This window comes from Carlito syrichta, unplaced genomic scaffold, assembly GCF_000164805.1.
Source record: "Carlito syrichta isolate Samal-C Ts95f unplaced genomic scaffold, Tarsius_syrichta-2.0.1 Scaffold301878, whole genome shotgun sequence".
Lineage (NCBI taxonomy): Eukaryota > Metazoa > Chordata > Mammalia > Primates > Tarsiidae > Carlito > Carlito syrichta.
The window spans coordinates 343,072-370,424 of NW_007245974.1; the positions used below are offsets into that span (position 1 = coordinate 343,072).

The 27,353-nt window shown below is 56.8% G+C and overlaps 1 protein-coding gene across 1 annotated transcript; it reads right to left on the reverse strand.

The window, feature by feature from the left end:
- Positions 1-27,353, reverse strand: COL6A1 (collagen type VI alpha 1 chain). The gene is made up of 35 exons (XM_008055545.1): positions 27,179-27,353; positions 26,295-26,424; positions 24,585-24,785; positions 22,280-22,439; positions 21,917-22,045; positions 21,807-21,827; positions 21,668-21,688; positions 21,542-21,586; positions 20,242-20,295; positions 19,258-19,302; positions 19,133-19,159; positions 18,554-18,580; positions 18,416-18,460; positions 18,058-18,111; positions 17,525-17,587; positions 16,587-16,649; positions 16,436-16,489; positions 16,311-16,346; positions 15,946-16,008; positions 13,732-13,794; positions 7,664-7,726; positions 7,413-7,475; positions 7,021-7,071; positions 6,793-6,828; positions 6,155-6,217; positions 5,879-5,944; positions 5,371-5,406; positions 4,963-4,999; positions 4,550-4,558; positions 3,996-4,129; positions 3,368-3,477; positions 2,726-2,909; positions 2,427-2,610; positions 1,707-1,736; positions 1-1,470 (listed from the first exon to the last, which is right to left on the reverse strand). The coding sequence occupies exons 1-35, from the start codon at positions 27,273-27,275 to the stop codon at positions 848-850; spliced, it is 3,087 nt and encodes a 1,028-aa protein (XP_008053736.1). The 5' UTR covers positions 27,276-27,353; the 3' UTR covers positions 1-847.

Consider the following 27,353-nt stretch of genomic DNA (forward strand, 5'->3'; position numbering starts at 1 on the left):
AAGAGGCGACTGAAAATCTTTATTTGGAGAAATTGTCAACCTGGACATGGTTGATAAAAAACATAGGAAGGAGTAAAAATAAAATTAATATATGAAGAAGATCTTCACTACAATGTAAAACAGGTCATGTTTTTAGGAAAAAGAGCTCTGGATGGTTTTTAGTGAGACACATGTGACTCTCATGTCCAGTCCAGGCCAGGTCTCTGCATACATGGGGGCTCGACAGGGACAGCACCTTGTTCATGGGGTTGAAGAACGTTATTCTGTGGGGATGACAGTTGACTGTGCCATTGACAGCCACACTCCTGCTGACCCTGGGCCGCCCGTGGACTGCGGGAGCTAAGGTCCCAATTACCAGCAAGAGCATCGAGATTTATGTTTTTAAAAAATCTCTTGCTCTTGGTTTCCAAAAATGAGACAGAGAGCAACATCTCACAGGAATTAACTAGGAGAGTTTGCTTTGACTTTGAGTGTAAAGGAAATGTTAAGTGAAGAATTCTGTAGGATTCATGGGGAAAAGCGAGCTATGGGGCAAGGGAGGAGGGCAAGGAGGAGTCGCAGAAAGAAGAGGTGGAAAAAAAAACAGACTTGGAGCTTCTGACCAGGCTGGCTGGAAGAGGCACCACAGAGCTCAGAGGGCCCATGGGAGATGCAGGAGGAATCCCAGTGGGAGGAGTGGCACGGTCGTACTCGGGGCTGAGCCAAGGAGGCACTACACAAAGCACCAAACTTTTCCCTAAAAAAAACCTTGCTAACAGGTTGTTCAGCAAAGTTCGTATCACATTTTACGATCTATTTTTGTGGGGGATGGGGAGGCTGCGGGCAGGTGAGGGCCAGGTATGGTGGGCTAGCCAAGTGCCACCTTCCTGGAGACAGTCTGGGGGAAGACGCCACGCAGCAGGGCCTGGTAGCTGGGCAAGCGAAACAGGTGGCGCTCGCCATAGGCCACGTCATACTCGGCCGTCTTGCCAGTGACCAGGACGCGGATGTGGGGCTCATTCACCTGGCGGCCCACCACCACCATGAAGATCTCAATGCCCGCCCGCTGCGCCTCCTGCACCGCCTTCTCAATGGCTGCAGGCGTGGCACCCTGTGAGTTGCCATCTGAGAAGAGCAGCAGCCGCTTCTTGGCTGAGCCCGACGACGCCTCGCGGTAGAAGCGGGTCACGTAGCTTAAGGCATCATTAACATCAGTGGCATCATTGAAATAGTCCATGCCATCGACCACACTGGCCAGTGCCGTGAGGTTCTGCAGGAACTGCAGTGCTGCCCGCTCTGGCCTCTGCTGGCCCGTGCCACTGTACTGCACCACTGCTACCCTCACATCATGGGCAGGGTCTGTCCGGCCTGCTGTAAGGAAGCGCTCGGCCAGGCGCTTGGCGAAGCGCTTGGTGGTATCAAAGTTGTGGCTGCCCACACTGGCTGAGCCGTCCAGCAGGATGGTGATGTCGGCCGGGGAAGAGAAGGTGACTGTAGGGTGGGTGGCAGTCATCAGTGTAAAACCGTAACATGTCAAGGTGGGCTAGCCAAAGGGTGCTTGAGCCCCAAGGAGTACGGCCCAGCACCAGAGCCCAGCCTAGCCCCAGAGGGGCCCCTGAGAGACCCCACTTTTGTGATGGCCAGACCCTCCTGAGCCCTCCCCTCATTAGTGTCCTGCCATGGCCACACACCCTCCCCATGTACCCTCCCCACACACAGGTACTCACTTGGGCAGGTGTAATCTGGACACTTTTTATCTGTCAAAGAGAAAAAACCCATGCAGCATGAGCCCAGTGGCTCCACTCGCAACCCCACAGGGGATGCTCCCCTCAAGAGTTCCATGGCCAAGCTCAGGTGTGGCCATGCCCATAGAGCCCTCCTAACATTCACAGGAAGCTTAGGGGAAGCCCACCTCTGACCTTGCCAGTCACTACTGGGCCCATGTCCCACCAGGAAGGACACATCCCCTAACTCAAGAGTGGACCTTTCAAGGGGAGAGATGGCCCCTGGCACTATGTCCTGGTCCTCATGCCAGCCTAGTGAAGGGCAGAGCAGAGCCTTGGCCCCTTCTGAGAATGGGCAAACAGGCTCAGAGAGGAGAAAGGTCTGCAGATCAGGCACTCTGTGGCCATCAGGTGGGGAGGGCCTGAGTCTGTCCAAGCTGAGGGGGTCATGATGGGTGTGCACATGGATGTGAGGAGGTGGCATCTCTGTGTGAGCCTGGGGCTCTGCACAGGTATGTGGGGCGCCTGCCCATGCTCTGACCCTGGTGAGCAAAGGTGTGTCCCAGACTTCAGAAGGGGGGCAAGAACACTGAACAGACCACATCACGGTCTTTCTCAAGTAGAGAAGGAGGCACTTCTCAGGCTGAGGATGTCTGATTCTGCAGCCAGGAGGTCATGGCAGGTAAGGGGAGGCTGTGCGTGATGGCCTTGGGCCCTGCCCACCTAGGCAGATCTGGGCGGTGACATTCTTCAGGAAAGCATCTTCCAGCAGCTCTGCATAGTTCTCCTTGACCAGTGAGATGCCCTGCTGGCCTTGGGAAGGTGACAGGCCTTGACAGGAAATGACGTTGAGCTGATCAGAGCCTGGGACAAAGTCGAACACATCCTTGATGCCCACGGAGACCACCTGCAGGGACAGACATTGTTGGTACGGCCCAGCTCCTCCTCTCTCAGGGGAGAAAGTTCCCCTGCCTCAGAGGTTCCTACATGAACAGGGCATGGCTTGGGGGCAGCCACCTCACCTGGATGCCGGGGCCACAGAGCACATTGAGGGGCGTGGTGTCCCTCTGGGTGTCTGAGCGCCCGTCAGTGATGACCAGAGCAATGCGGTTGTTCTGGGTGGGTGGCAGCAGCCGGTCCCGTGTGTACTGCAGGGCCTCTCCTGTGAAGGTACCCCCCGCCATCCACTGCAGCTTCTTGATGGCTCTGTGTGGCGAGAGGGTCAGGGCCAGAGTTGGGACCTGGATCAGAGGTCAGGGCTAGGCATACTGCAGGGCTCAGAGTCAGAGGCTGAGTTTGCTTGGGGCAGGGGTCATAACTGAGCCTGTTGCAGGGTCAGGGGTGAGGGCCAGCTCCATAGTGGGGCCCAGGGTCAGGGGCTGAGCCTGTCTGAGATTGGGTCTGAGATTGGGTCTGGGATTGGGTCTGGGTCACTGCAAGGTCAAGGGTCAGGGCTGGGCTCACTGCAGGGTCCAGGGGTCAGGGCTGGGCCCACTATGGGGTCAAGACTCAAATCCAGATCCATCACAGGGTCAGGGGTCAGGACCAGGCCCACTGCAGGGTCTAGGGTCAGGATCAGGCCCACTGCAGAGTCAGAGGTAGAGCTAGTCTTACTGTGGGGTCTGGGGTCAGGGGTCAGGGGTTGGGGGCTCATGGAGACTCACTCCTTGAGGTCCTGCACGTTCCTGATGCTGGGGCTTCGCAGGTCCACATGCTCCTGCATCTGGTTGTGGCTGTACTGTACCACGCCTGCGTGCGACTGCCCTGGCTCAAACTGTGGAGGGTCACACAGGCCAGGAGTACATGGCCCTAAGGCTGGCACATGTGCCTCCCTGGGGTGTCTCCGATGGCTGTGAGTGCCCAGAGGGGATCAGGGACCCCAGGACTCTGGGTGTCCTGCCAACCCCTCTTCCCTTGGTTATGCCAGCCCCGTCACATTGCCTTCCTGAGTGCTGTCCACAAGGGACCAGCCCTGGAGCCACTATAGGACTCAGTCCCCAAGCTCCAGACCCTTAAGGCAAGGGAAGGGTGCATCTTTGTGTCTGGAACCTGTGAGAAGCGAACCAGCCTGGTCAGGTGCAGCTGGGGGCTTGGACAGCCAGTGCATGCTTGGTTTCCCTGTCACTAGTAGGTAAACTGAGGACACAGCCTAGGACCTTCTGAGTAGTCATCCGAGAGGGCGAGGTCTGACCCAATCCATGATCCACAGCTGGTTCTAGCAAGGGGGCGGGCTAGGGCTCTGGGCACCCATGGGCTTGGCTGGGCCGGGCGGTGGGGTGGGGGCTGCCTCACCTTAACCAGCTCGTCTCTGCTCAGTCGGTCAATGACCTTGATGACGAAGTCCTTGGCGATTTCGAAGTTCTGCAGGCCAATGCTCTCCGAGCTGTCCAGCACGAACAGGATGTCAATGGGGCCGCACTTGCACTCTATGGGCAGGGTGGGCAGTGACCACTCAGAAAAGGCAAGGCCCTTCCCCCAGTAAGCTCAGGTCCCAGACATGCCCAACCCCTCCCAAAGCCCTCTATGCGGTGGGTTAGTCAGGGCCAGCCTTTCCCTGCATGCTCCCTGCCCCTCCCGACTCAACCCCCAACCGAGAGCCTGTGGAGAGGATCCCAGTTCCTGCCTCCCAGCCTGTCCCTGGTTATTTAAGTTATAGGGGAAAGAGGAAGGGGGACGGCACAGCATCCCAGAACTGTGCTGGCTCAGGTCAGGCCCGAGAATGGATGGGTGGGTGGTGGGAAACCGTGGGTGGTCACAGGGGCCACTTGCTACCCTGCCACGGACCCTGGACACGATTCTATACTCCCCAGGAGTTATTCTCTTGTGAGTGACAGTGAGGTACTCACCGCAGCAAGCTAAGGAAGAGGAGAAAGAGGAAATGAGGAACAGTTAAAACCCCGGTTGTGTTCACAATCAGGGAGACTTGAGCCCTCTGTCCAGCCTCCTGCCTCCCTAGGAGCCCTTCCCTCATATGGTGGCTCTATCCCAGGGACCCAGGAGGGCTGCAGGAAGCCAAGAGAGGCTGGAGCTGGCCCAGGCATCCCTTCAAACAGCCCAAGGACTTTTCTATGGTAAGGTTCTTGCCACTGTCACTAGAGATGGGGCCATGGCTGTGCCCTCCTGGGGGAGGGCCCCTGGTTCTCCTGGCTGGGCCTGTGACCAGCCCTACTGGGTGCTGCCCCCTGGTTCCCTCCCATCCAGGAGCAAAAGGCAGGCAGGACTGAGCTTCTAGCTAGGACATTAAGAAGGTGACACTCACAGCACATTTTCATGATGATGTCCAAAATCTCGCACTCCTGAGGAGGGAGAGACCAGGGCGTTGGCACCAAAGGCCGCTTCCAAGCAAGGCAGGGCCTCCGGGTCACCCTCCTCGGGGCTACCTCAAGGCTGGGTTGGGAAGAGGGCTCCCTCTTCACAGGATGTGCCTAGCTTTGCCCGTTAGGCCCCGTCACAGGGCCAGGCTCCTGGGTGTGGTCTCCAACATGTGGCTGTCTCATGTCCCCCCGTGGTCGTCATGTACCCCGTGGTCTGGCACGCAAGCACCAGGCCCCCTTCCATGAGCAATCCCCAACTGTCAGCAGCATGCACATGGCTTCTGTGGATGGGGTCCCCACCCTATGGGATCTGAGGTCATAGCCTTTCAGGGTGTTTGCAGGACCCCACTTACATCTGGCCCTGGTGGTCCCGTGTGTCCTGGGGGTCCCTGCCAGAGAAACAACAGAGAGAGGCTCTTGGGGGTGAGGTGCCCACGTGCTTCCTGAACTTCTGGAGTTGCCATCCCCTGAGGTCCTGGCACTGCCCTCAGGCCCACCCCTTCCCCATGCCTACTTCCACCCTCCCACAAGGGGTTCTGTGAGGGCAGCCGAGAAGTCTCACAGTGGGGCTGGGAGAGACTCCACCCTGCCCCCTGGCTGAGGTGACTATCCCAGGGTGTGCAGTGCTGCCCTTGGCCTGTGACCTCACCCTGGGGCCCAGCCCCTCCCACCTGTGAGCCACCCCTCGCAAGAATGACTCTCTCTGATCCTACCTATCAAAGTCTAGCCTTCCTAGACAACTTGCTCCCCAAACTCTATCAGACCCTCCTTGCATGCCCCATCCCTAGTCCCCAGCATCGGGTCCCAGGCATGGCCCACCCACCCTTGCCCCACCTGGCCTGGCAGGCTACAGTCACCCACCTGGGGGCCTTCAGGACCCCGGTACCCCTTTGCTCCTTTGGCTCCTCGGGGTGCAATGTCGTTATTCTGGAAGGAAACAGCATCACATCAACAGACAGAGCCGGTGCTGGTGCATTGGCTCAGGGGCTCAGGCTCCCATCCAGAGACAGCCCAGCAGCTGGTACCCACAAGATGCCCCTTTCACTTGGCCCTGGCCCACCACCCAGATGCTCCATGGCAGGGCTGATACAGGGCCCTCACATGCCCCAGGTTGGCCCCACCCCCATCTGTACTTACATCATCTCCAGGGTCCCCGGCTTCCCCCTCATCCCCCTTGAGACCAGGATAGCCTTTCGTGCCCTGCAGTGACAGGACAAGACTCAGGTTAGTGAGATCATGGTGGGTTTTGTTTTCTTTTTAAGAAGTAGTTTTAAAAGGAAAAAATAAAGATGAAGTCCCTCTGCACCCTCCTCTCACACCCCCCCCCCATTTCCTGGGGAGAAACTGAGGTCTGGAGTGGCTGACTGACAACACACAAAGGCTTAGGGGAGGTGCAGTGTGGGCTCTGGGGACTGGCTCTGCCCTGTGCACCCACAGGGGTATCATCACCAGATGTCCCCCGGGCTCTGCAAAACACCCATTGGCCACACCAAGGTGGGAACTGGCTGGGCCTTGGTCATGTGCTTGGGCTTCTGCTAAGGCTGCCAGTGACTGGGAGTGTGGCCACAGAGAAGTGACCCAAGTGGGCGTGCATGTGTGCGTGTGTGCACTATGTGTGTCCATGTGTTTGCCTATGCATGTGTTGCATGTGAGCCTGTTTTCACATTTGTGAGTGTTCACATGTGCATGCACATGTGCACTGTGAGTCTCACATACATGTGGGGGTGTGAATCTGTGCACACACCCACAGCAGGCAGAGGATGGAGTGTACTCACGTTTATCCCAGGGGGGCCCCTGTTGCCTGGATAGCCCTGTGAGGAGAGATGGAACAGTTACGCATGGCTCTGACATGGGAGGGAGTCGCAGGTGGGGCCCAGGACTGGAGGAATTCCAGTCGGCAAATTCCTAGGCCAGTGGTGTTCACCCAAAAGTATCCAGCTGGCCAAAGAGGGTGCTGCAGGTAGTGTGATGGGTACTTTGTGGGTGGGTCCCTGGTCACTTACGGGGAAGCCAGGGAAACCTTCAGTTCCGTTTCCGGGAGGGCCGTCTTCACCCTGAGGGAGTAGAATGGCTGTTACCATGGGAACCTCCCAGGCCCAGGACATCTTCTGGCCATCGCAGACCCAGGAATGCTGTGCCCTGGGGTCCCTCGATCAGCCTGGAAGAAGGCCTCCCTCTCTCCCAGGTCTGCCCTGCTGGCCCCCATGGCCTATCCCTGGACCTGGACCTTGGAGCAGGAGGGGCTTGCTCATGTACTCATACCCAGGTGCCAGTGAGGCCGTGGAGGGTGGCCCTGGTCCAGGCACACTCCTCCCCAAAGGCCAGGCTGGGGGCTCTCCAGGGCCTCTGGCAGCTGGGTGTCAGCTCAGTAAGGCCGCTGACCTTGGAAACTCACCCTCTCACCCATCAGCCCTGGATCTCCAGGGGGTCCGGCAGGTCCTGGGGCTCCTCTGGCACCCTGAAAGAAGGGGTAGCATGAACAATGCAGCTTGGGCACAGAGCCCTCGAGGGAAGCAGTTCCAGGGTAGGGAAAAGGTAGAGTGGGAGGGGGACACTAGGGCCCATGGGGTGAGGTGCCAGAGCTGGGGGGAGGGATAGGGTATGCCTCCCACCCAGCAGGCAGGAGGGGGTGGGTATGGTACTCACCTCAGCTCCCGGGGGGCCCTCATCGCCTCGGTATCCTTTAGGTCCTATGGGGCCAGCCTCACCCTGCAAAGAGATGGACACAGCCCACTGGACTCCAGGCCTCATCCACCCCTTGGGCCCAAGCCCCCCTAGCCAAACCACCATCCTTCCCAAGAGCTGTGGGCTCCAGACCACAAGGCCTTGGTCCCACAGCACACAAGAAGACCCACCCTTGGGTCTCACCCAGTGGACTGGGCGCACATGTAGACCTCTTCTGAGTGACTTCAGAGGGCTGAAACCCAGGGGGACCCTTGGTGCAGGTGGGGCCGTGGGTGCCAGTGTTAGAAGCTGTGGTCAGTCTCAGCTCCTGGCTGGGGACTCCCCAAGTCTCCACGACCTGCCCTTACTTTCCCCACCAGAGGGGCCCCAGACTGGCCTTCCTTGGGGGTCCCTTCTGGGTCCTGCCTGGGCTGGTTCTCCCATTGTCTCCCCAGTGCTGCCACCCCAGTGTCTTCTGTGGTTGAACCTGGCCTGCCACTGAGCCACATGCCCTGTCTGTACCCAAGGCTGCTTGCCAGCTTCTTTGGGCCCTACCATGTTTCATGAGGACCCCTGTGTGAGGTCAAGGTTTCCAGAGCTGGCCCTAGGCCCCTCCCTTGCAGGCCTTCTGGGTGGGCACCCCTAGATCTGGGCTGAGTCGTGGCCTTCTGAGCATCCACCAACATCCCTAGCCAGGCTGAGGAGGGAGTCATGTGCACACCAGTCACTGGGTTACCCAGCCCCTCTACACACCCCAGCCACGACCCTGGTCAGAGGCCCGTCCCTGGGCCCTGAGATCAGGTTGACAATTCCTGATGAGGCCTTTCCTGGCTGGCCCCTTCACAAATGTTTATAACCTCCCCAGTGATGCAAGTGGTCCACTGACTGGCCGTGACCATGCTGACTTGGCCAGGCAGATGTGTGTTGCTAGTCCTGCCCTGACCTAGTGTGTTGCTGTCCCAGCCTGACTACACGAGGGTCCAGTTTGACCTGCACTGAGCCCTTCCTGTTCACATACAGTGTTAGGGTGGCAGACTTAATTTGGGCCGTGAGGAGGACCAGAGGCCTGCTGAACTCAGGGTTCATAGGCGGTGTGCCTGGGGCCCTGGGCTCAGCCTTGGGAAAGTACAAAAGGGAGCAAGGAGTGGGTGGAAAGGAGCCCTCTGTGCCCAGGGCCAGGTGAGCAGGAGCAAGAGACTTGGTCTGATGGGACACCTCCCAGTCCTCACAAGTACGCCTTGCAAACAAAGGAGCACAAGGGCTGAGCCCAGATAGATCATGCCAGGGACAGCAGGGATCAAAGCAGGCAGTTTCTCAGGTTGCTGCAGCAAGTGCTCACTGGGGGACACCTCCTGAGGACTCGCCATACCTGGTGTCCATGTGGGGTGGGGGTGGGGGAGGCAGTCATGTGCAGGTAGGGAGGGGAGGAGGAGGCCTGGTTAGGACCAAGTGGGGAAGGGCTTGGATGTGCAGCAGAATTATAATACTTTCCCCCATTTTCTGAATGTCTCAACTGCTTTTTCTTGGGGTTTGGAGAAACATACATTTCCCAAGAAGCTACCTGTGTGGACGTAGTGCAGGAGCTAGGGGCCTGTCAGGTCTGGGCTGCTGGGGCCATGATGGAGTCAAGAGGGAGAGGCTGGTGTTGAGGCAGGAACCCCAGTGGGACCCAGAAGTCTAGGTCCAGGCGGACAAGTGTGGCTCCCAGACCCACTCCAGGTCCCCAGGCTGAGTCCAGGTGCATGGGCGCCCACCTTGGCCAGTGAGCCATGAGTCAAGTGCAGAACCATGTCCCAGTGGGTCATAGAATGGAGGGGACATAGTGACCACCTCCCAATCCCCACCCAGGATGCAGCAGGGTTCTGTGCAGCCAACCCTGTGGCGCCTAGAGTCCCTGCAGCCAGCCTGGTTATGAACCTCTCTTCTCCATTACTCCTAGGCAGTGGCTGGATTTTTCTTACAGTGCCGTAATGACCTTGGAACAGGCAGGGTACAGTCAGGGTGCTCAGAGCAACCCGGTGTCTGAACACATGTCCACTGAGACGCCATGGCCTGCTTCCCATGCTACCCATGTCCTCAACAACTTCTCAGTGGTGCCCCTGGGAAGGAAGTGTGCCATTCAGGCAGCCGAAGCTGTATGGCAGCTGGTCCTGGGAGCCTGTTCCACTGCAGGGGTCCCGCCTGGAGATAGCCTCTTCCCGCCCGCCTGTGTTTTGCTTTCTCAGCAGTTTATACAGAAACAGCTTTGGGGCCTAAGGAGCAGAGGCTGCTCTGGAGATATCTGATGTGACTCAGCCTCCTGGCAAAGCCAACTGCCTTCCCACAGTCTGCTATCGGTGGCGTGGCCACAAACATACCCATGCCCTGCAGCTCGGGCAGACCACGGAAGACCACCTTCAAGGGCTGGAGCACCAGGAGCTCAGAAAGCCTCAGAGGCTGAGTACATGGCTGCCATGCCCTGCTTTGGTCCCAAATGATGACACAGTGATTTTTAATATCTAGGTAACAAAAACCACACATTGGCAACACAACACCATGATTTCTCCTTATGCACAGAACTATAAACATGACTTGTACTGAGATGGCTTCTTAGACTCCTGAGTCTGAAGGCCTCTCTGGCTAGAGTGAGCAGTGTTTGAAACAGCTTCCCTGTTCAGAACCTGGTCTTGCTAGCAGCAAATCGGCAGCCCTGCACCTTGTGCTGCAAGGTCGACCTGTCCAGAGAGGCTGCCTTGGGGGTGACTATCTGTCCAAGGAGAGCCAATCAGCATCCCAACACCCACTGCAAAGTCACCATCACTACATCATCAGAATTGAAGAAGAGATAGAAAGAGGAGTTGTATGCAGCTGTGATTCCAGAAAGAGAAGGGGATTTACAGGATGTTGAGGGTGTGTATTCATCCCTGCAGATGCTTCTGCCAGGAATGGTGCTATGACAATGCACTCGTTGGCCACAGAGGCAAGCCAGATCTCATTTCTCTTCCAACCCTACAACATACATGTCAAACCTATGAAAAATGGAGCATTAAAATACAATAACAGGAGTGAATGTGTTTGGACTTTTAAAAATAAGCAGAATATTCTAAACAATGAAGTACCATAGACAAAGTAAAAAATGCAGATGACAAAGTTGAAGATATCTGCATTGTGAAGGAGAGCTTCACACACATCAGCACAAAAAAACAGAATCCGATGGAAAACAAACCAGCCCCATGAACAGCCAGGAAGAGATGCACCGAGAGCTGGGGACCTGAGAAGGCACATTTGGCCTTTCGCACCAAAAGTCATGCAGACCAAGATGGCACATGACCTCCACCTGAGGAGCAAAAAACATACTTTTGAAGTCTGATAATATCTCATGTTGGAAGGTATGGGTTAGTTTCTATTTTTGCTTTTAAGGAGTAATGAAAGTTGGAACTACTTTTTTTGTAGAATTGTTTGGCAAATATCAAAACACACACACATATGCAAGTGTGTATACACACACACACACACACACACACACACACACACACACACACACACACACTATTTCCCCAAGAAATCCTGGTAATAAGAATTTACCTTCTGATATAGCCTTAGAAATTTTTCAAGGCAGGCAGATGAATGGATGATGGATGATGCATGAGTGGGTAGGTCAGTGGGTAGATGAATGAGATTACAGATTAGATAGATAGATAGATAGATAGATAGATAGATAGATAGATAGATATAAATAAATGATAGATGGGTAGATAGATGATGAATGGATGGATGGGTGAATGGATGCATACATGGATACATAGACAGATGATGAATGGGTAATGTATGGGTGCGTGAGTGGGTGCATATAGATGGATAGATGATGGATGGGTAGATGGGATGGAAAGGTGGCTGGATGTCCTGGGAGGAAGGAGAGTCTAGGGTAACAGGTCACATAGAGCCCAGAGCATCAGATACAGCTAAGAGACAGAGGCAGGTGGGGACAGAGAAGGTCTGCTCCCTCGACACAGAGGTCAGGGGACCTGGGTGGGGGACTGGAGCCCAACTACAGCAGGCTGGCAGTCCCTTGAGGGGCTGGGCAGCTGCAAGACCGAACCCACACTTGTCCCCCCTGCATACATATTCCTCCTGCCCCAGCCTCACAGCCTCTGCCTGGCCCTGCTCAGGTGCTGTCCTGGGGGTGGTATCAAAGACAAGAAGGAGGAGGGAAAGATGCCTCTAATCCTGATGACACCAATGTCATGCTTTGGAAACAAAAGAGTGACCTTGGTGGGCTCTCCCTTCCAGGGCTAGGCAGTAAGGCTGAATGGGCACAGTCTGGGAAAATGGCCACCAGAGAGCCTGCTCATGGCACTGTGGCCAGAGCAGAGCTTCTGTAGGAGCTATTGGAGCTGCACGTTGCCTCCAGTGTCCCCAGGCTCGGAGCAGGAGGAGAGCTGGCATGGGTTGATCCTAGTAGGAAGCCTGAGAACAAGAGTCTCTCAGTCATGAGAGGCAGGAAAGCAGACACAGAAATAAGGCACCAGCTATGCCACAGCAGCGTTGGGTGGCAGCACATGCCCAGGCCCCAGAGCCTCAAGGGAAGGATGTCATTGTTGGCCATGGGGCTTTCTTCAGGCTAAGGGTCCTGGCAGGACAACCTCATCTGCTGGGATGCCTCATGCTTAGAGGATATAGGGGTCCAAGCCACCTCCCACTCAAGGCTATGAGGATCGAGGAGCTCTAAGCTGGGCCCAAGCTGAGAACATGCTGCCTAGCCTCACAGTGCAGATTAGTCTAACATATGTTCATATGTTCCTTGGTCCCTGGACTGCAATTCCCCAGGGGACAGGAGGCCATGCCCACGTTGTACTCCCTCTGCCATGTGGCCAGGGACTCAGGTGGTCCCCAGGGCATCCGTCAAGGCCTTGGGAGATTTCCTTAAGCAGAGGTACAATTCTCGACCATGTAAGCTGGACCTTGAGGAGCCAGAGCAGGCTACAGCGACCACCATGCACTTCCACACCCAAGATAGCCAAACTACACCTCGGCCGCTGCACGGGCCTAGAAGTTGTGACTACGTCGTCCTCAAAGTGAAAGAAACTGCTGCCCCGTGACACTTCATGTCAGACATGCATCCTTCATCCCCCTGCCTGAACCCTCCAGCCGTGGGCTCCACATGGGACTCGGGCCAGCCAGGCTGGGAAGAGGAAGGTGAGCCAAGGATGCCGTCAGGTGCTCCCTGTGACAGGTCCCCTTTCTGCCTCTGTGGCCCATGAGGACCCCTCTCTTCATCAGAAGCCCATCCCCCCATGGTCTCTGGAAGGTCTCACAGGTGCCTGGGAGTTCTGAAACCTTCTGTGGACTCACACTCCCCAGTCTACCTCCAGCCACAATCTCATACCCAGTTCCAGACCCAGACACATAAATACCAATCATACCCCATCCCCACGTCTCCCAGGGGCTCAGACCCCTCTCTTCCACTGTGAGGCATGCCCAACCCAGACAGTCTTCAGATTCAGATTCAGTCCCACCTGGGACTCCATCTTCCACCCTCCCCACCTATAGGCCACCTGGGACCACAGAGCTCTCCTCTGGGCACTGTCCATCCTCCCTGTCCCATCTCCAGGGCCCATGGCTCTGACTGGCCCTGTCTACTCCTCATACCCCAGCTGATGCCACAAGTTCTCTGCACCGCTACCCATGCAAACCTTCTCCAGCAACTCCCAGGACACCCTCCCAACTCTGAGGGTCAGAACTCTGGGGTGGTGGGGTCTGCCCTGCCACCCTCTCTGTGTCCTGGCAGCCTTGGGAGGGTCCCTGGCATGTTGGGGACCACAGGAGCTGGGCCTTGCCCTCCCCAATGCAGACCCCGTGTGGCTAAGGCTGTCCTTGGCTTCCTGCAGCTGGCCCAAGCCCAGGGCATCCCCGGGCTATGGGAACACACCCTTGCATGAGGAACACTCAACTGGACATGGAAAGACCCCCAGTGTGTGAGCAACTGGAGCTTTCCTGTCTCCAAGACCTGAATTGGCCAACCAGACTGAGTGGTGGATGCCCCCACCCCCCATGACAGCTGGGCTTCCTACCGGGTCTCCAGGGATGCCAACGGGGCCTTCTCTTCCCTGGTCACCTTGAGGTCCAGCTTCACCCTGGGGAGAAACAGGCACATGAGCATGGAAGTCAGTCCATTTCCAGGGAGGACACTGCCCCAGGGTCAGTGGACAAGGGCTATGGGTGTGGCATGTTCAGGGCCAGGAGGCAGCTGTCCACCATGGCATGCAGCAGCTCAGCCTTTCCCTCTGGATACTGCCCCTATCCTGGCCCTGCTGAACTGGTTCTTGGCCTACAAGTACATCTGTGGGAGGGACTGGCTTTCTTAGGAGGCCATGGGCAAGGGTCCTGCAGGCCTGTGTCCTGCAGGCTATTCTCTGCACTTGTCCTCTCCCGCTACAGTGAGGGTGGTTGACCCTGCAAGTCTCTGGAGCCTCGGACCCGCCCACCCACCTTGGAGGCCAGCGCTGTGGCGCTCTGGCCCTTTCTTTGGGTACCTGCCTCTGAGATTTCCCTGGGTATTGCCTGGCCCACAGGACAGGCCCATCTCCTGACCTCAGAGCAGGCTTGGAAGGGGGTCAAAGTTGCAGAATCCCTGCTTTGATGTCCCTCCCCAACCCCTCCACAGGGGCTGTGGGAGTTCTGGGAGCCCAGAGAACAGGAGTGTGTTAGAAGGGCTCCGCCTCCCTCTGGGCCCAAACTCTCGGCCCGACATCACACAAGGAGTTGGTGTCCCATTCTGGCAGCGAGATGGGGGCATCCCTGTGTCTGCAGCAGCAGGTGGGGCACTGCCCTCTGAAGCTTAGTGGTCTGGCCAGGTAAACCAGAGTGTCTGTCCCACCTTAGCATAGCCCATGGGCCCTGGCACTCCCTGAGCAGGGTTGGGGGGCCTGTCCCCACCTCTAGCCAGGCACACAGTTTTCCTGCCCTCCCTCTGGGCCCAGGAAAGCTTTCCTAGTGGGTCACAGGGACAGTGAAGTCCAGCTTTTGGCACAGGAGACTGGATCTTGGAGGTGAGGGGGAAGTTAAGGAGGGGGCAGCCGCCAGGGTTCTAGGACCAAGACCTCCCAGCCAAACAACCTGCGGGTTCATCTTCCACTGGGGTTCTGACTGGACAGCCTCAGTCTTGAAATTTTAAGCAAGGAAGATGATTCCAAAAAGGAACCCAAGCTCTGTCTGCAGAGATGTATGGAGTTGTTTGAGGATGTGCAGAAACTTAGAAAAGCTCAGGTGTGATGATAGAGGCGCCGGTTAGGTAAATTGCATCATGCATAGTCAGGAAGCTGAGTGTGGCCTGTGGGAGGTGTGGACCAGACACGGAGTGGCTGCCGCCAGGGTTACTGTGGGCTCCACGAGTGTGTTCACACAGGGCAGGTCACAGGAACACAGAGTACTCCAGCCCCTGCCAGGTGTGTTGCAGGTGGTGTTTGCTCCGGTGGTGCTGCTCATGGGTGGGGGACAGGTGGAGAATTCCCCCATAGACTTTTGCTCTCCTTGCCAGGACCGGTACAGCCCCTGCTTCCCCGCTACTGAGCTGACCTGGGCTGAGGTTTGGAGGGCTTGGGCCATGCAGAGAGTGTCTACATTGCTGTCACTGTGGGGAATGTCTTTTTTTTTTTTTAGATTGGAAAATATAGTTTATTTAGAAAGTAAATGAGTGGGGGTGGGCAAGAGAGAGAGGAGATTTATCTCCTCAAGGTAGGGGAGGGGGCCAAAACTAGGAAACACAGTGACCATAGCTCAAAGAGCCACATGACCATACCAGAGTTTAACAAAGCAATGGCTCTGGGGAATATCTTTTTTTTTTTTTTAGTAGGATTCTCACTCTGTCACCCAGGCTGGAGTGCAGTGACACGCTCATGGCCACTGCAGCCTTGACCTGCTCAGGTGATCCTTCTGCCTTAGCCTTCCAAGTAGCCGGAACTACAGGCGCATACTACCATGTCCAGCTAATTTTTTTATTTACTGTAGAGACGAGGTCTCACCATGTTGTCCAGGCTGTTCTCAAACTTGTGGGCTCAGGCAATCCTCTCGCCTCAGTGTCCCAAAGTGCTGGGATTATAGCTTGAGCCACCACACCCGGTTGGGAATGTCTTTATCCAGGAAAGTGGAAGGTGAGGGCTGGTTCTGCCAAATCCAGGCATCACAGCATGGCACGGCATGTGCCCTGTGACTCTGATAACCAACCTGGCCCCAGTGTCTGCCTGTTCTCCCCAGGAGGGATCCTGGGCTCAGAAGCGGTGACTCACCGGGTCTCCCCTTGGCCCCCGTACACCTGGGGTCCCCCGAGGTCCTCTCTCTCCAGGGCCACCCTGAGGGGAGAGGAGAAATGGGGAGGGCTGAGGTCACAGCCTGCCGGAGTCATGCCCGAGAAGGTAGGGCTCAGCTGGGCTAAGGCTCCCTCAGCAGGAACCTCAAGGCCGGCTGTCTCACCAGATCATGACATGTTCTTCCAGACGTGGAGTCTCCTTGTTTCCCAGGTCCCACCCACCCCTAGAGACACTGGGAAGACCCAGGTACCTCAGGCACTGCACTGGGAGGACCAGATGGGGTCGCACCAGTCAAGTCCCTGGGTACGCGCTGGGACAAGGGCAGAGCACCCCGTCCAACTCACCCTTTCTCCAGGGGCACCATCGGGTCCTGGGTTCCCCTGGGATGAGGAGGAACAGACACAGCATTAATTGTGCACAGACCCTGCGTTCGGCCTCAGGAATTGGGAGCAGGGCTCTGGGATCTCACCTCATCACCAGCTTCTCCTTTCTCTCCTGGTGGGCCAGGGTCTCCCGGCGCGCCCTGGGGGAGAACAAGGATACAACTGTGTGTCTGTCTCCCTGACCCCTCCCAGGGCCGGGTCCCACACACAGCATCCACAGGGGCTGAGCATCCTTACCTCGTCTCCTGGTGGCCCCGTGCTTCCCAGTCTTCCCACCTCCCCGTCGGCTCCAGGTTCACCCTGGGGAAGATGAGAAGGTCAGACGTGCTCACTCCAGGGTGCAGCCTTTGGAGTCTCTGTGAGACCTGTCTTGGGTACCAGTGATCCTGTCTGGCCCTCCTTCCATTCCCTCTGACCTCCCAGCATGTCCCACCATCCATAGATGCATGAGATCCACCTTGAACATTCTAACTCTGCTACCTGTCAGGTCCAGTCAAACACCACCTGATACAATAGGGAAGATCCCAGTTTTCATGAGGGATGGCACTGCTTTGTGGGGTTGGTGGATTGGCAAACTCAAGCCTAGGGCCCAGATGGTGATCTGCAGACTTGAAGCTGAGATTCAGAAACCATCTGCTGGAACATGGTGGGGGCAGGGTCAGCATCTCCCTTCTCTCCCCTGACACTTCTGGTTTCCATACGAAATTTTGGAAAAAAATACCAACAACAGAAAAGTAAGCTTTAAATCAGACCCCAAGACACAATTTCTGCCTGCTCAGCCACAATATCCCTCCGTTCCCTCCTAAACTCTGACTTCCATATGAACAGAGATCCTCAGTGGCCACAAGAAGGATGTGGTAGGTGTCCCTCCTACTCAGTTCATGCAGTGAGATAGAAACAGCTGAGGCTAGGAGGACCCTGAGTGGCAGGGAAAGCCTACAGATCAGTTGCAGATGTGGAGTCCATGGCTGGTCACTTCCTTGGGTCTACCCTGCCTGCCCAAGTACCACTGGTTCCTTCTACTGAGACTATGCAGGGGCTTGAGCTGCTTAGACCAGAGTCTGTCCCTTAGACTGTGAGGCTGAGAATTTGCTTCCATTAGGAGTTTCTGATTCAGTGCTTAGTAGAGGAGGAAGCCTTCAACTCAGGCCCTCAAGGGGCTGTGAGCCACTCACCTTCTCTCCTTTCAGTCCGAAGCCGCCAGAGTCTCCCTTAGGGCCGGGGGGCCCTTGAATGCCCTGGAGAGAAGATGACACCATGATACTGTCACACTAGCCAAGGTCACCACGGGCCTCAAACTGGCAGCCACAGTTAGTATGACTAGGAATCACACCTAAGTTCCCACATGGCATAGCGCCTCAGGTGACTTCTTAAGGGTGTTGGAGGGGCCAGGCTCCACAGGGCTCCCGGGGACTTTGGGAGCCCGCGGGTTCAAGACCAGCCTGGGCAACTTGGCGAGACTTTGTCTCTACAATAAATAAAAAAAAATTAGCCGGGCATGGCAGTGTGCACCTGTAGTTCCAGCTACTTGGAAGGCTGAGGTGGAAGGTAGCAGGAGCCCAGCAGGTTGACGCTGGGGTGGCCATGAGTATGCCACTGCACTCCAGCCTGGGTGACAGAGTGAGATTCCAACTCAAAAAAAAAAAAAAAGAGAGAGAGTGCTGGAAGAAGGATATGGACTGACTTTCAGTGAGAGAAGGTGACTTACATCAAATCCGGGTGAGCCCTTGCAGCCTGGCAGGCCTGGGTATCCTGTCTCCCCCTGGAAAGGGGAAGAAAGTTGAAAATCAAGATGGTCAGATGGGTGAACTGAGGCACACCAGCTGTCTAGTGTTTTGACTTAGGCTTATCCATCCCCCTCTTAGGAAAGCCCCACCCAGCAGGTGCTCTGAGCTTAACTGGGCAGGTTAGGGTCCGCTGGGACCTGGGGCTTGGTGAGAAACAGCTAACTTCACACCATCCACTCACCCAGAAGTAGCCATCCACAATATCCCCCCAACCCCTGGTGGGTATCGGCTTTGCCCACAGTCCCTTCCCCAGAGTGCATGCCCTGGCCCCGTGGTTACCTTCATGCCGTCCACCCCATCGATGCCACGCTTGCCCTTCTCTCCCTGCCAGTTTTGAAGATGCAACAAAGAGTCAGAGGAAGGTCAGGTAGCACTGGCCCCAGGGCAGAACACCCATGTCCTACCCACCACACTCACCTTGTAGCCCTTGGGTCCCCGGGAGCCCTGTGGAGATAGGAAAGGAGGTGAGTGAATGGTCACCCAGCCTGGGGCAGAGAGTGGCTCCCATCCCACTTAGGCTCTGTCCAGAAACCATCAGGGTGAGGCAGGTGAGGCCTGGCTTGGGTGCACGCAGCCTGCCCCAGCCCAAGGGTGCCATCCATGGCCAGTTTCATGGGGACTAGAGACAGGAGGAGGGAAGAGATAAGGGCAGCTCTGGGAAAGAGGGCTGGCCTTGTGTCCTGGGTGTCTCTGGTAACTGTGGTGGGACCCCCACCCCGTGGTGGGGCGAGAGTGACAATCGTCCTCGTTGACTTGGGCTGGGTGCCTTCTGAGCTCACAGCAAAGCTTGCAGAACCAGCTCCCAGGAAGTTGTCCTAGCCCTCCTTGACTCAGAGGGCATGGTGAGGGGCCATGGGGGGGGGTGGCGAGGGGGCTCCATCTGGGTACCTCCCCTCCTGGATGGGGATACCTTCCACCTCCCCAGCACTGCCCACTGTCCAGGTGAAGGCAGTTCTGTGCCCCAAGAGACCTGTGTGGAGGTCAGGCCTCACTCACCTTCTCCCCGCGGCTCCCCTTTTCTCCCTACACCAACAGAAGCAGAGGAAGAGGCTTGTCAGTTCCCATAGGGCAGGCCACATCCAACAGGACCTGCCCGCCCAGCAGGAAAGGAGAGCACAGACCTTCATGCCCTGGTATCCGACAGGTCCAAGGTCGCCCGGTCTTCCCTGGAACAGAGGAGAGGATGGTTAGATGCCCCTGGGGGGCAGACTCCCCCAGCCTTTCATCCTCCCTAGAGTCTTGGCCAACTAGAGAAAGAGAAGCCCAGATGGTCTCTGAGGAGAGCTCAGGGAGTGGAGGTCAAAAGTGCCAGGAGGAGCTGGGGAGAAGGGAGGTTAAGGGTGCCAGAAAGAACTGTGAGAGGGGAGGTCAAGGGAGCCAGGAGGAACTGGAGGAGGAAAAGGCAAGGCTGTCAGGAGGAGTTGTGGGGAGGGGAGGTCAAGATTGCCAGGCGGAGTTAGAGGGGAGGAGAGGTCAAGGGTGTCAGGAGGAGTTAGTGGGGAGGGGAGTCAAGAGTGTTAGGAGGAGTTAGGAGGAAGAGGAGGTCAAGGGTGTCAGGAGGAGTTGGGGATAGGGAAGGCCAAAGGTGTCAGGAGGAGTTAGAGGAAGGGGAGGCCAAGGGTATTATGAGGAGTTAGGGGAAGGGAGTCATGGGTCCCCAAGAGTTTGGGGGGAGAGGAGGTCAAAGGTGTCAGGAAGAACTGGGGGAGATGAGGTCAAGGGTACCCAGGAAGTGGAGGGGGCGTGGGGAGTCAAGGGTGCCCAGGAGGTGGGGGAGGGGTGGGAGAGGTGAGGAGTATGGGAGGGAGAGGAGAGGAGTTGTCAGGAAAGGGCAGTTTCTGGGAGGTGGGCTGAGGGCCAAAGAGAGGCCCTGTGGCCCAGCCTTCTCCCTCCTCCTTGCCCCAGCCCCACGCTGGGTGCTCTCAGGGCCTGTCTGAAGGTCTATGAAGGAGGACGCAGTGACCACCTGAGAGGCCACTTGGGGGCTGTGTAGGACAGGGCGACATCAGTGCTCAGAAACCAGCCACCCTTCTGGAAGTTTCCACAGCCCAGTTCCATGAACCTCAGGTCTCTCAACTTCCCCCACCCCACAGTCAGGAACTCACAGGGTCTCCAGCTTCTCCCTTCTCTCCTGGAAGCCCTGGCTTGCCGCGTTCTCCCTGGAACATAACATTGGTTGGGGTTAGGGGACAATCCTGTTAATTTCTAAAAAGCTGGTGGGAGGGAGCCCTTACTCTACTCAATCATTTTTTTAAAAGGGTTTTACAGTTATATATATATTTTTTATTTTTGTTATAAAGATGTGGGGTACAATTCAGGGTTAGGTATACAAACGTTGATTATGCAGGTACCCTTGTTGACGAAGTATGTCCCTCCCTCCCCTAGCAGTTTCCCTTATTTTCTGAGTTGGGGGTCTCACTCTGTCACCCAGGCTGGAGTGCAGTGGTACAATCACAGGTCACTGTAGCCTTGACCTCCTGGGCTCAGGTGATTTCTCCTGCCTCAGCCTCCCAAGTAGCTGGGACTACAGGTACACACCAACTACACCCGGCTAATTTTTTCGATCTTTTTGTAGAGATGAGGTTTTGCTATGTTGCTCAGGTGAGCTCAAGCACTCCTCCCTCCTTGGCTCCCCAGAGTGCTGAGATTACCAGTGTAAGCTACCCACACCAGGTCTTAAAGATATTTCATTCAGCATTTAGAGCTCATGGGTTTGAAAGCATGTTCCTGGTCATTTCTGGCAGGTCCTGGGCTCTGGGAGTGCCACTCCATGTCTGCACAGATCCACACCCCATGCGTCCAGACTCAGATGGGAGTCATAGGGATCAGGTCGCTGCCTGCTTGCTCTTGACTGAGGGTCTCCACAGAACTCCCAGGCACAGGCTGCAGGACCAGTACAGAAGGCCACCAAGGGGTGCTCCTGTGACTGTAGCCATGCGGCTCAAAGGCTTATGTACCACAGTACTGGATCAGACAACTTTTAGGAAAAGCCAGAAATCTGAGGCTCATGAGCAATCCCCCCAAGTTGTAAACACTGGCAGCTAATTTTAATTTTCAAAGTCATCCTGTGTAAGCCACATGACCCAGGACCCATGTCTTCACACCCCCACTCCCTCTAGAAACGTCCTTCTGGAACAAAGCTAGGCAGGAGAGACGCTGACCGAAAAAGGGCCATGGCCTCTGCCTTCTACCCCCTAACTGGGGACCCCCAGAGTCCCCATTGCAGCCTACCCCCGAATCAGCCAGGGATCCCTACTGACTGGACTCTTCCTGTGGACGCAGGCATCTGCTCTTTGGGGGGTGCATGGGAGCTCAGGAGGCAGGCTAGCACCCCCAAACCTGGGCTCAGGACTGTGGGTATGCCTTCTCCCAAATGCACACACAGGAGAAGATGCAGCCACTCACCTCATACCCGGGGTCGCCCCGGAGCCCTGGAGGTCCTCTGGCAGGCTGCAAGACACGAGGGGACAGTCAGCCCCAGACCCCAGGCAGGAGGAAGTCACAGGGCATGGGAGGAGGGACCATACTCACCTGGCACTCGAAGGAACAGCACTGTGGGAGAAGGCACCAAAGACAGGTCAGTCAGACAGAAAGCCATGAACACGAACCTGGACACCGACAGGCGCCCTGGAACCACAGCTTGGGGAGTGGGTGGGGGAGGGGCTCTTACCACTTGTTCCACGTTGTTTTTCTGAAAAGGGAAATGGAAAAGTTGTGTCACTCTCTACTTCGGGCCACAGACACCCCCCACGCCCTACACACACTGCAGGGGCTACTCACTATCATGTCCACGATGGTGTCGATGGTCTGGCTGATGATCTCCTCTGCATCACGGCTCTGCCCCCAATCGGCCGCCGTGAAGTTGCGTCGATAGGTGTGGTCTGTGGCAATGATGCTCAGGCGTGGTTCCTGGGGTCAATGAGCAAGGTGGGCCCAAGGCCGAGACCCTAACAGCCAGGACCTTTACTCCATACCAGGACCCCACCTCTGTGCTAGCTGTCCCCAGCTGGAGTGTCTACACCTCCCTAGGGCCTAAAGAGGTTCCTGGCAGCTGGGAGGCCTTGAAACAGATACTCCACATGTGCCTGGGCAGGGACCCAAGGTGGGGACCCCATCCTGTCTGCCTGGGCTGTGTGGTCCTACCAGGTGGTCAGGCGTGATGGCCACTGAAAAGACTTTGATGCCCAGGTGCTTGGCCTCATTCACCGCATCCTCCAGGCCCCCGCATGGTTCCTTGTAGCCCTCCAGGGGGTGCCCGTCGGTCACCACGATCAGGTACTTGTTCTCCTTCAGGTGGGAGCCCCTGGGCAGGGAGGGCAGCGTGAGACCTCTCCCTTGGTCTTCCTCAACTCAGACCAGAGACACCCAGAGAGGGAAGGCAATGGGCAGGGCTGGAGCCCGGAGGGAGATCCAGAAGGGAGGCCCAGACCCACTTTGAAAACTCTGCCTCCCCTGTCACGGGGAGGAGGGCTTCTCTTTGCTGCACTGGTTGCACACAATGGACCACAACATGGAAATCACAGTGGAACAAAGACACCTGGGCTCTCACATCCCTGCAAAGCTGCCTTGGAAAGGTGTACACACCCAGAAGAGAGGCACAGGAGACCCTGAAGGAGCCAAAGGAGCCTCCTTCCACCCAAAGGAGCCCTGGGACCTGGAGTCCCTGAAGAGTGAACAGACATGGAAACAGACAGGAGATGCCACCTCCACTGAGCTACCTGGCTCAATTTACCAAGAAGTTGCCTAAGCAGAAGGCTGCTGGGCCACCGTAGATTTTACAAGAAATATGTGTGATGAGACAATGACAGGATGATCTGCAGAGGACCCCAGACACAAGCCACCCTGAAATGCGAGATGGGCCTTGGAGAGGACAGACATCAAGGAACTCAGCATGCTGTGTGGGGACCCTAAGAGCATCCAGAACATCAGATGTGTGTTCACTCAAGATGATCATGCCTGTCTGTGGGCCCACTAGGTGGGTGAGCTCTGGAGCTCACAGGCCATGTCCCAAACCCAGCAGTCCAGCTGCCACACTCCCTCTGCAGATGGGGCTGGGGGCCTGGTTTGCCCGAGCCCCCACCTGGGCCACGGTGCAGTGACAGTGCTGAGCGAGATGGGTGCCACCATCCTTGGAAGGGAGCTAGGTGTGCTGGAGCTTAAGAGAACACTAGTGAAGGGAAAAGGAAGATGGCTCTGGAAGCAGGAGCCTCCTCGCCTGGTGGCCTCCCTGGACAGCTTTGGAAGGGGTAGACAGAGCAACTTACAGCCCACCTGGTCTGGGTCTGAGGGCATCCTGCTGCTGTCAAGTCGCGCTGGGAATGGGTCCAGGTACCGGGGGCATGGCCATCAGGTGGCCTGCTGTCAGCTGCACCCCTGCCTCACCCATCACATCTCCACACCCAGGCCTTGGGGGACAGGATCAGATCATCCTGAGAGGATCCCCTCAGGGACAGAATCAGGCCATCCTGTGAGGAGCCCCTCAGTCCAGATGGACCACTAAAACTAGCAAGAAATAACAAGTGATTTGGTTCGGAGAGGATTTTGAATGCCGTAAGCCCTGGCTTAGTACTGATGTTCTGCAGGGAAAATCAACCTTTCTCTAGCTATTTCTTTATATATCTCCATCTCTCTCTCAGTCTCTTTGTCTCTGCGTCTGTCTCTCTGTCTCTATCTCTATCTTTGTATCTCTCTTTGTCTCTGTATCTCTGTCTCTGTGTCTCTGTATCTCTGTGACTTTGTCTTTTTTTTTTTTTTTGAGTTTGAGTCTCACTCTGTTGCCCAGGCTGGAGTGCAGTGGCACGCTCACAGCTACTGCAGCCTCAACCTGCTGGGCTCTGGCGATCATTCTGCCTCGGCCTTTCAAGTAGCTGGAACTACAGGCATGTACCACCATGCTCATCTAACTTTCTGATTTATAGTAGAGATGAGGTCTCACCAAGTTGCCCAGACTGGTCTCAAATCCGCGGGCTCAGGCAATCCTCTCACCTTGGCCTCCCAAAGTGCTGGGATCATAGGTGTGAGCCACTGCATCCAGCCCTCTCTTTCTTCATCTGTCTATCTGTTTTTTTCTCTCAGACTGTTGACATCAGTTCTGTCAGAGTGGAGGCAGAGACCTGGGGCATTTTAGGTCCTTCTATTCCCATGTCATTATGGGTTGAAGAGACAATGATGGTCAGCCCATAGGGTGGGGGGCGGCGAGTGACCTTCAAGCTGTGGGTGGCTGGGCAGCTATCACAGCATGGACATGGCTCAACAGGTCTCTGGCCCCAGATACCAGCAGATGGTTACTGATGGGTGGCCAGAGTCCTGCTGGAGCTAACCCATCAGAAAGTGGGGCAGGGAGAGCACAGCCCCAAAGGGACAAGATGGCCTGCCCAGAGTCCCATGGGAAGGAGGCTAACCACAAGTGGGCACAACCCTGAGTGTGAGGTGTGGACAGCAGGCTTACCCCACCAGCAGCTCCTCTAGCCCCTTCTTGATGGCGCAGTCGGTGTAGGTGCCCTTCCCGAAGTACTTGACGGCGTCCACGCTGCTCTTGAGTGAATCGCGGCCGTCGGGCATGCGTGTGAGCCCACGGATGATCTCCACCTCATCGCTATAGTGTAGTGCACCTGCGTTCCACACCAGATTCCGATCACAGCGATAATATCTGCGAGGAGTTGGGGGTGGAGAGTGGGGAAGCGTGAGGAGATGGGAGACCCCTGGTGGTGGGGGGGCATGAGGGGTTGGGAGACCCCTGTGGAGAGAAGAGGGCATGAGGGGCTAGGAGACTCCTGCAGGGAGGAGTGGGAGGGAGGGGTGTGAGACCCTGGGAGACCCCGCGTGGCTCAAGTCAGTGTCCATGGCCTGTTGTCTCCAAAGGCTTCAGATGGACAGGTTGCCTGGCTCTGACTGTGGTCCTGGGGAGCCGGCAACCCGGGCTGGACTTCTCATGTGGTCTGGGGGCTGCCTGGGGGGTTGCCTGGCGGACTGCATGGGCAGGGCGAAGAGTAGCCAGGGCTATGAACCCCTGCAGCCCTGCAAAGGAGCTATGCACACAGTCCCTCTGGGGTGGGGCACAGACCCCGGTGGAGGGTGGTGAGGCAGGGGCATGCCTGTGAGCTGGAGGGGCCGGTTCTAAGTGGGATGGGGGCCCACTGGGGATCTAGCAGCCTGCTCTCCACCACACCCGGCTGGGTTTCCCAGTACCTGTGCTGAGGCCTCAGGTGGCCCTGCCTGCCTGTTCAGCAGAGTGGAGGCTCCTGCAGTAATGCCAGTAGGCAGTATTGGGACAACCCCACCCGTTTCACAGGTGAAAAAATGAGGCATGGGGAGCCTGAGTTAAGGTGTGGAGAGTGCCTCAAGGCGAATGCTGGGCCCACATCTGCCACAGGGCCTCTCACCAGGGAGCCCTCCACCACACCTGAGCCCTCCCCTCTTTGCCTCGTGGGTTAGGCATTTTGTTAAGTTTCTGGTCCCAAAAGCTCCTGTGTTGCACACCAGGCCAGTCCTGGTGGGCAGGAGGCTCCAGATCCTGGTAGGGGCCTAGGGGTGGGTACTTTGTGGGCAGAGCCAGTCCCCTCATGAGGCCCAGTGTGGGTGGGGCCTGGCACAGGTGGTAGGATCTTGTTCTCCATGCCCCGCCCCCAGGACTTGCCCCCTCATGTCCTGTCCTTGGCCACACCCTTGCACAGGCTTCCCAGGGGCCACAGATCCACGGATGAAAGAGTGAGTAAATGAATGAGTGTGCCACGTCCAAAGCCAGAATCCAGTCTGCGAAGTGACACCCCTTGCAGTCCCTGGGTCAGAGACTTCCAGGACTTAGGGTCCAGGACTTGCAGAGGCTCTCACAGTCCATGGGGGCAGGACCAGGGCTGGGCCCCCAGGCACCTGGGCAGGACTTCTAGGCTGGGTCAACCCCATAAACCCTGGACATCCCCCATGTCCCACATGGTCATCTGGGTCTTCCTTAGAGCCAACTACATCTCAAATCCGCCTTTCTCTGACATGCCTGAACCTCTGCAGAGGCAGGGAGGGCTCTGGGCCAGGGTAACCTCACCCTTCTCAGATAGAGAAGTTGAGGCTCACTCCACCTGCTTGTCTCCTGAGCCCCCACCCCTCCCTCCCACAGGCTCCTAAAAATGCAGGAGGAAGAGGGTCAAGGTGCATCTCCTCCTACCTGTCCTTCAGGTTGTCGATGAAGCGCTTGGTGAAGGCCTTGACCTTGTCCACGAGGGCCCCATAAGGCTTCAGCCTCAGGGCCACACTCTCAGAGGTGTCCAGCACAAAGAACAGGTCCACTGGGCAGTCTGGCCAAAGATGGAGGAGGGAGGGCCTTTGAGCTCAGGTCCTGCACCCTGGTGGCCACTCAAAGGCTGCCCGAACCCCAGAGAGTCTCTCCTAGGGACCCTGCCCACTCCCACCAGCCAAGCGTAGGTGACCGTCAGCCAGCACCTGTAAGGAGGATCTCACCAAGGATCATGTCCCATAGTGGGGACAGGGTGGAGGCGAGAGACCCAGAATGTGCTGAGGTGACCCGCACCTTGCAGGGAGTTAAAATGGCCCTTTACAGCCACCCCTGAGGGGCAAGGTCTCCCTGATATAGGACTGGACAAATGGGACTGCTCGTTAGATTTTCTAGTTGGATTTAAAACTACCAGAGACACAAGTTTCTCAGAAAGGGGAGAGCAGGTAAGAACATTTTTTCTTACTATCTGCCAATTAGGAGTCCAATGGAATTAAAAGAGGGAGAACACTGACCCATGAGGCCATGGCTCCCTGGCTGGACAGTCCCTTCTGAGTTGCCCTGCCTGATGTTCCCTTGGGAATGGGGACACGGGCCCAGAGGCCTGGCTAGGGGAGCCAGACACAGGCCTCCTCAGAACAGGCAGCTGAGCCCAGGATCCCAGGTGCCCCGACAAGTCCCCCAGTCTGCAGTCTCTGTGTCAAGGGAAGAAACAGGGTCCCACCCAAGGGGTGTTGGAGCCACACCCATCTAGGCCTGCGGCCCTGTCTCCCCCAGCAGCAGAAAGCAGGAGCCAAGAGACGCAGTGGTCTACTCACCCTGGAAGGCGATGGCCCTCGCAGCCTCCTGGTCGTCCTGCGCGGCCGCCCAGCCGGCCTGCAGCAGCAGGGGCAGCAGGACACAAGCCAGTCTCATGGCTCAGACCTGCCTGTCACCATCCAGCAAGGGCCAGGGCAGGGTGGGCTGCCACTGAGAGAGGAAGGGAGAGGGAGG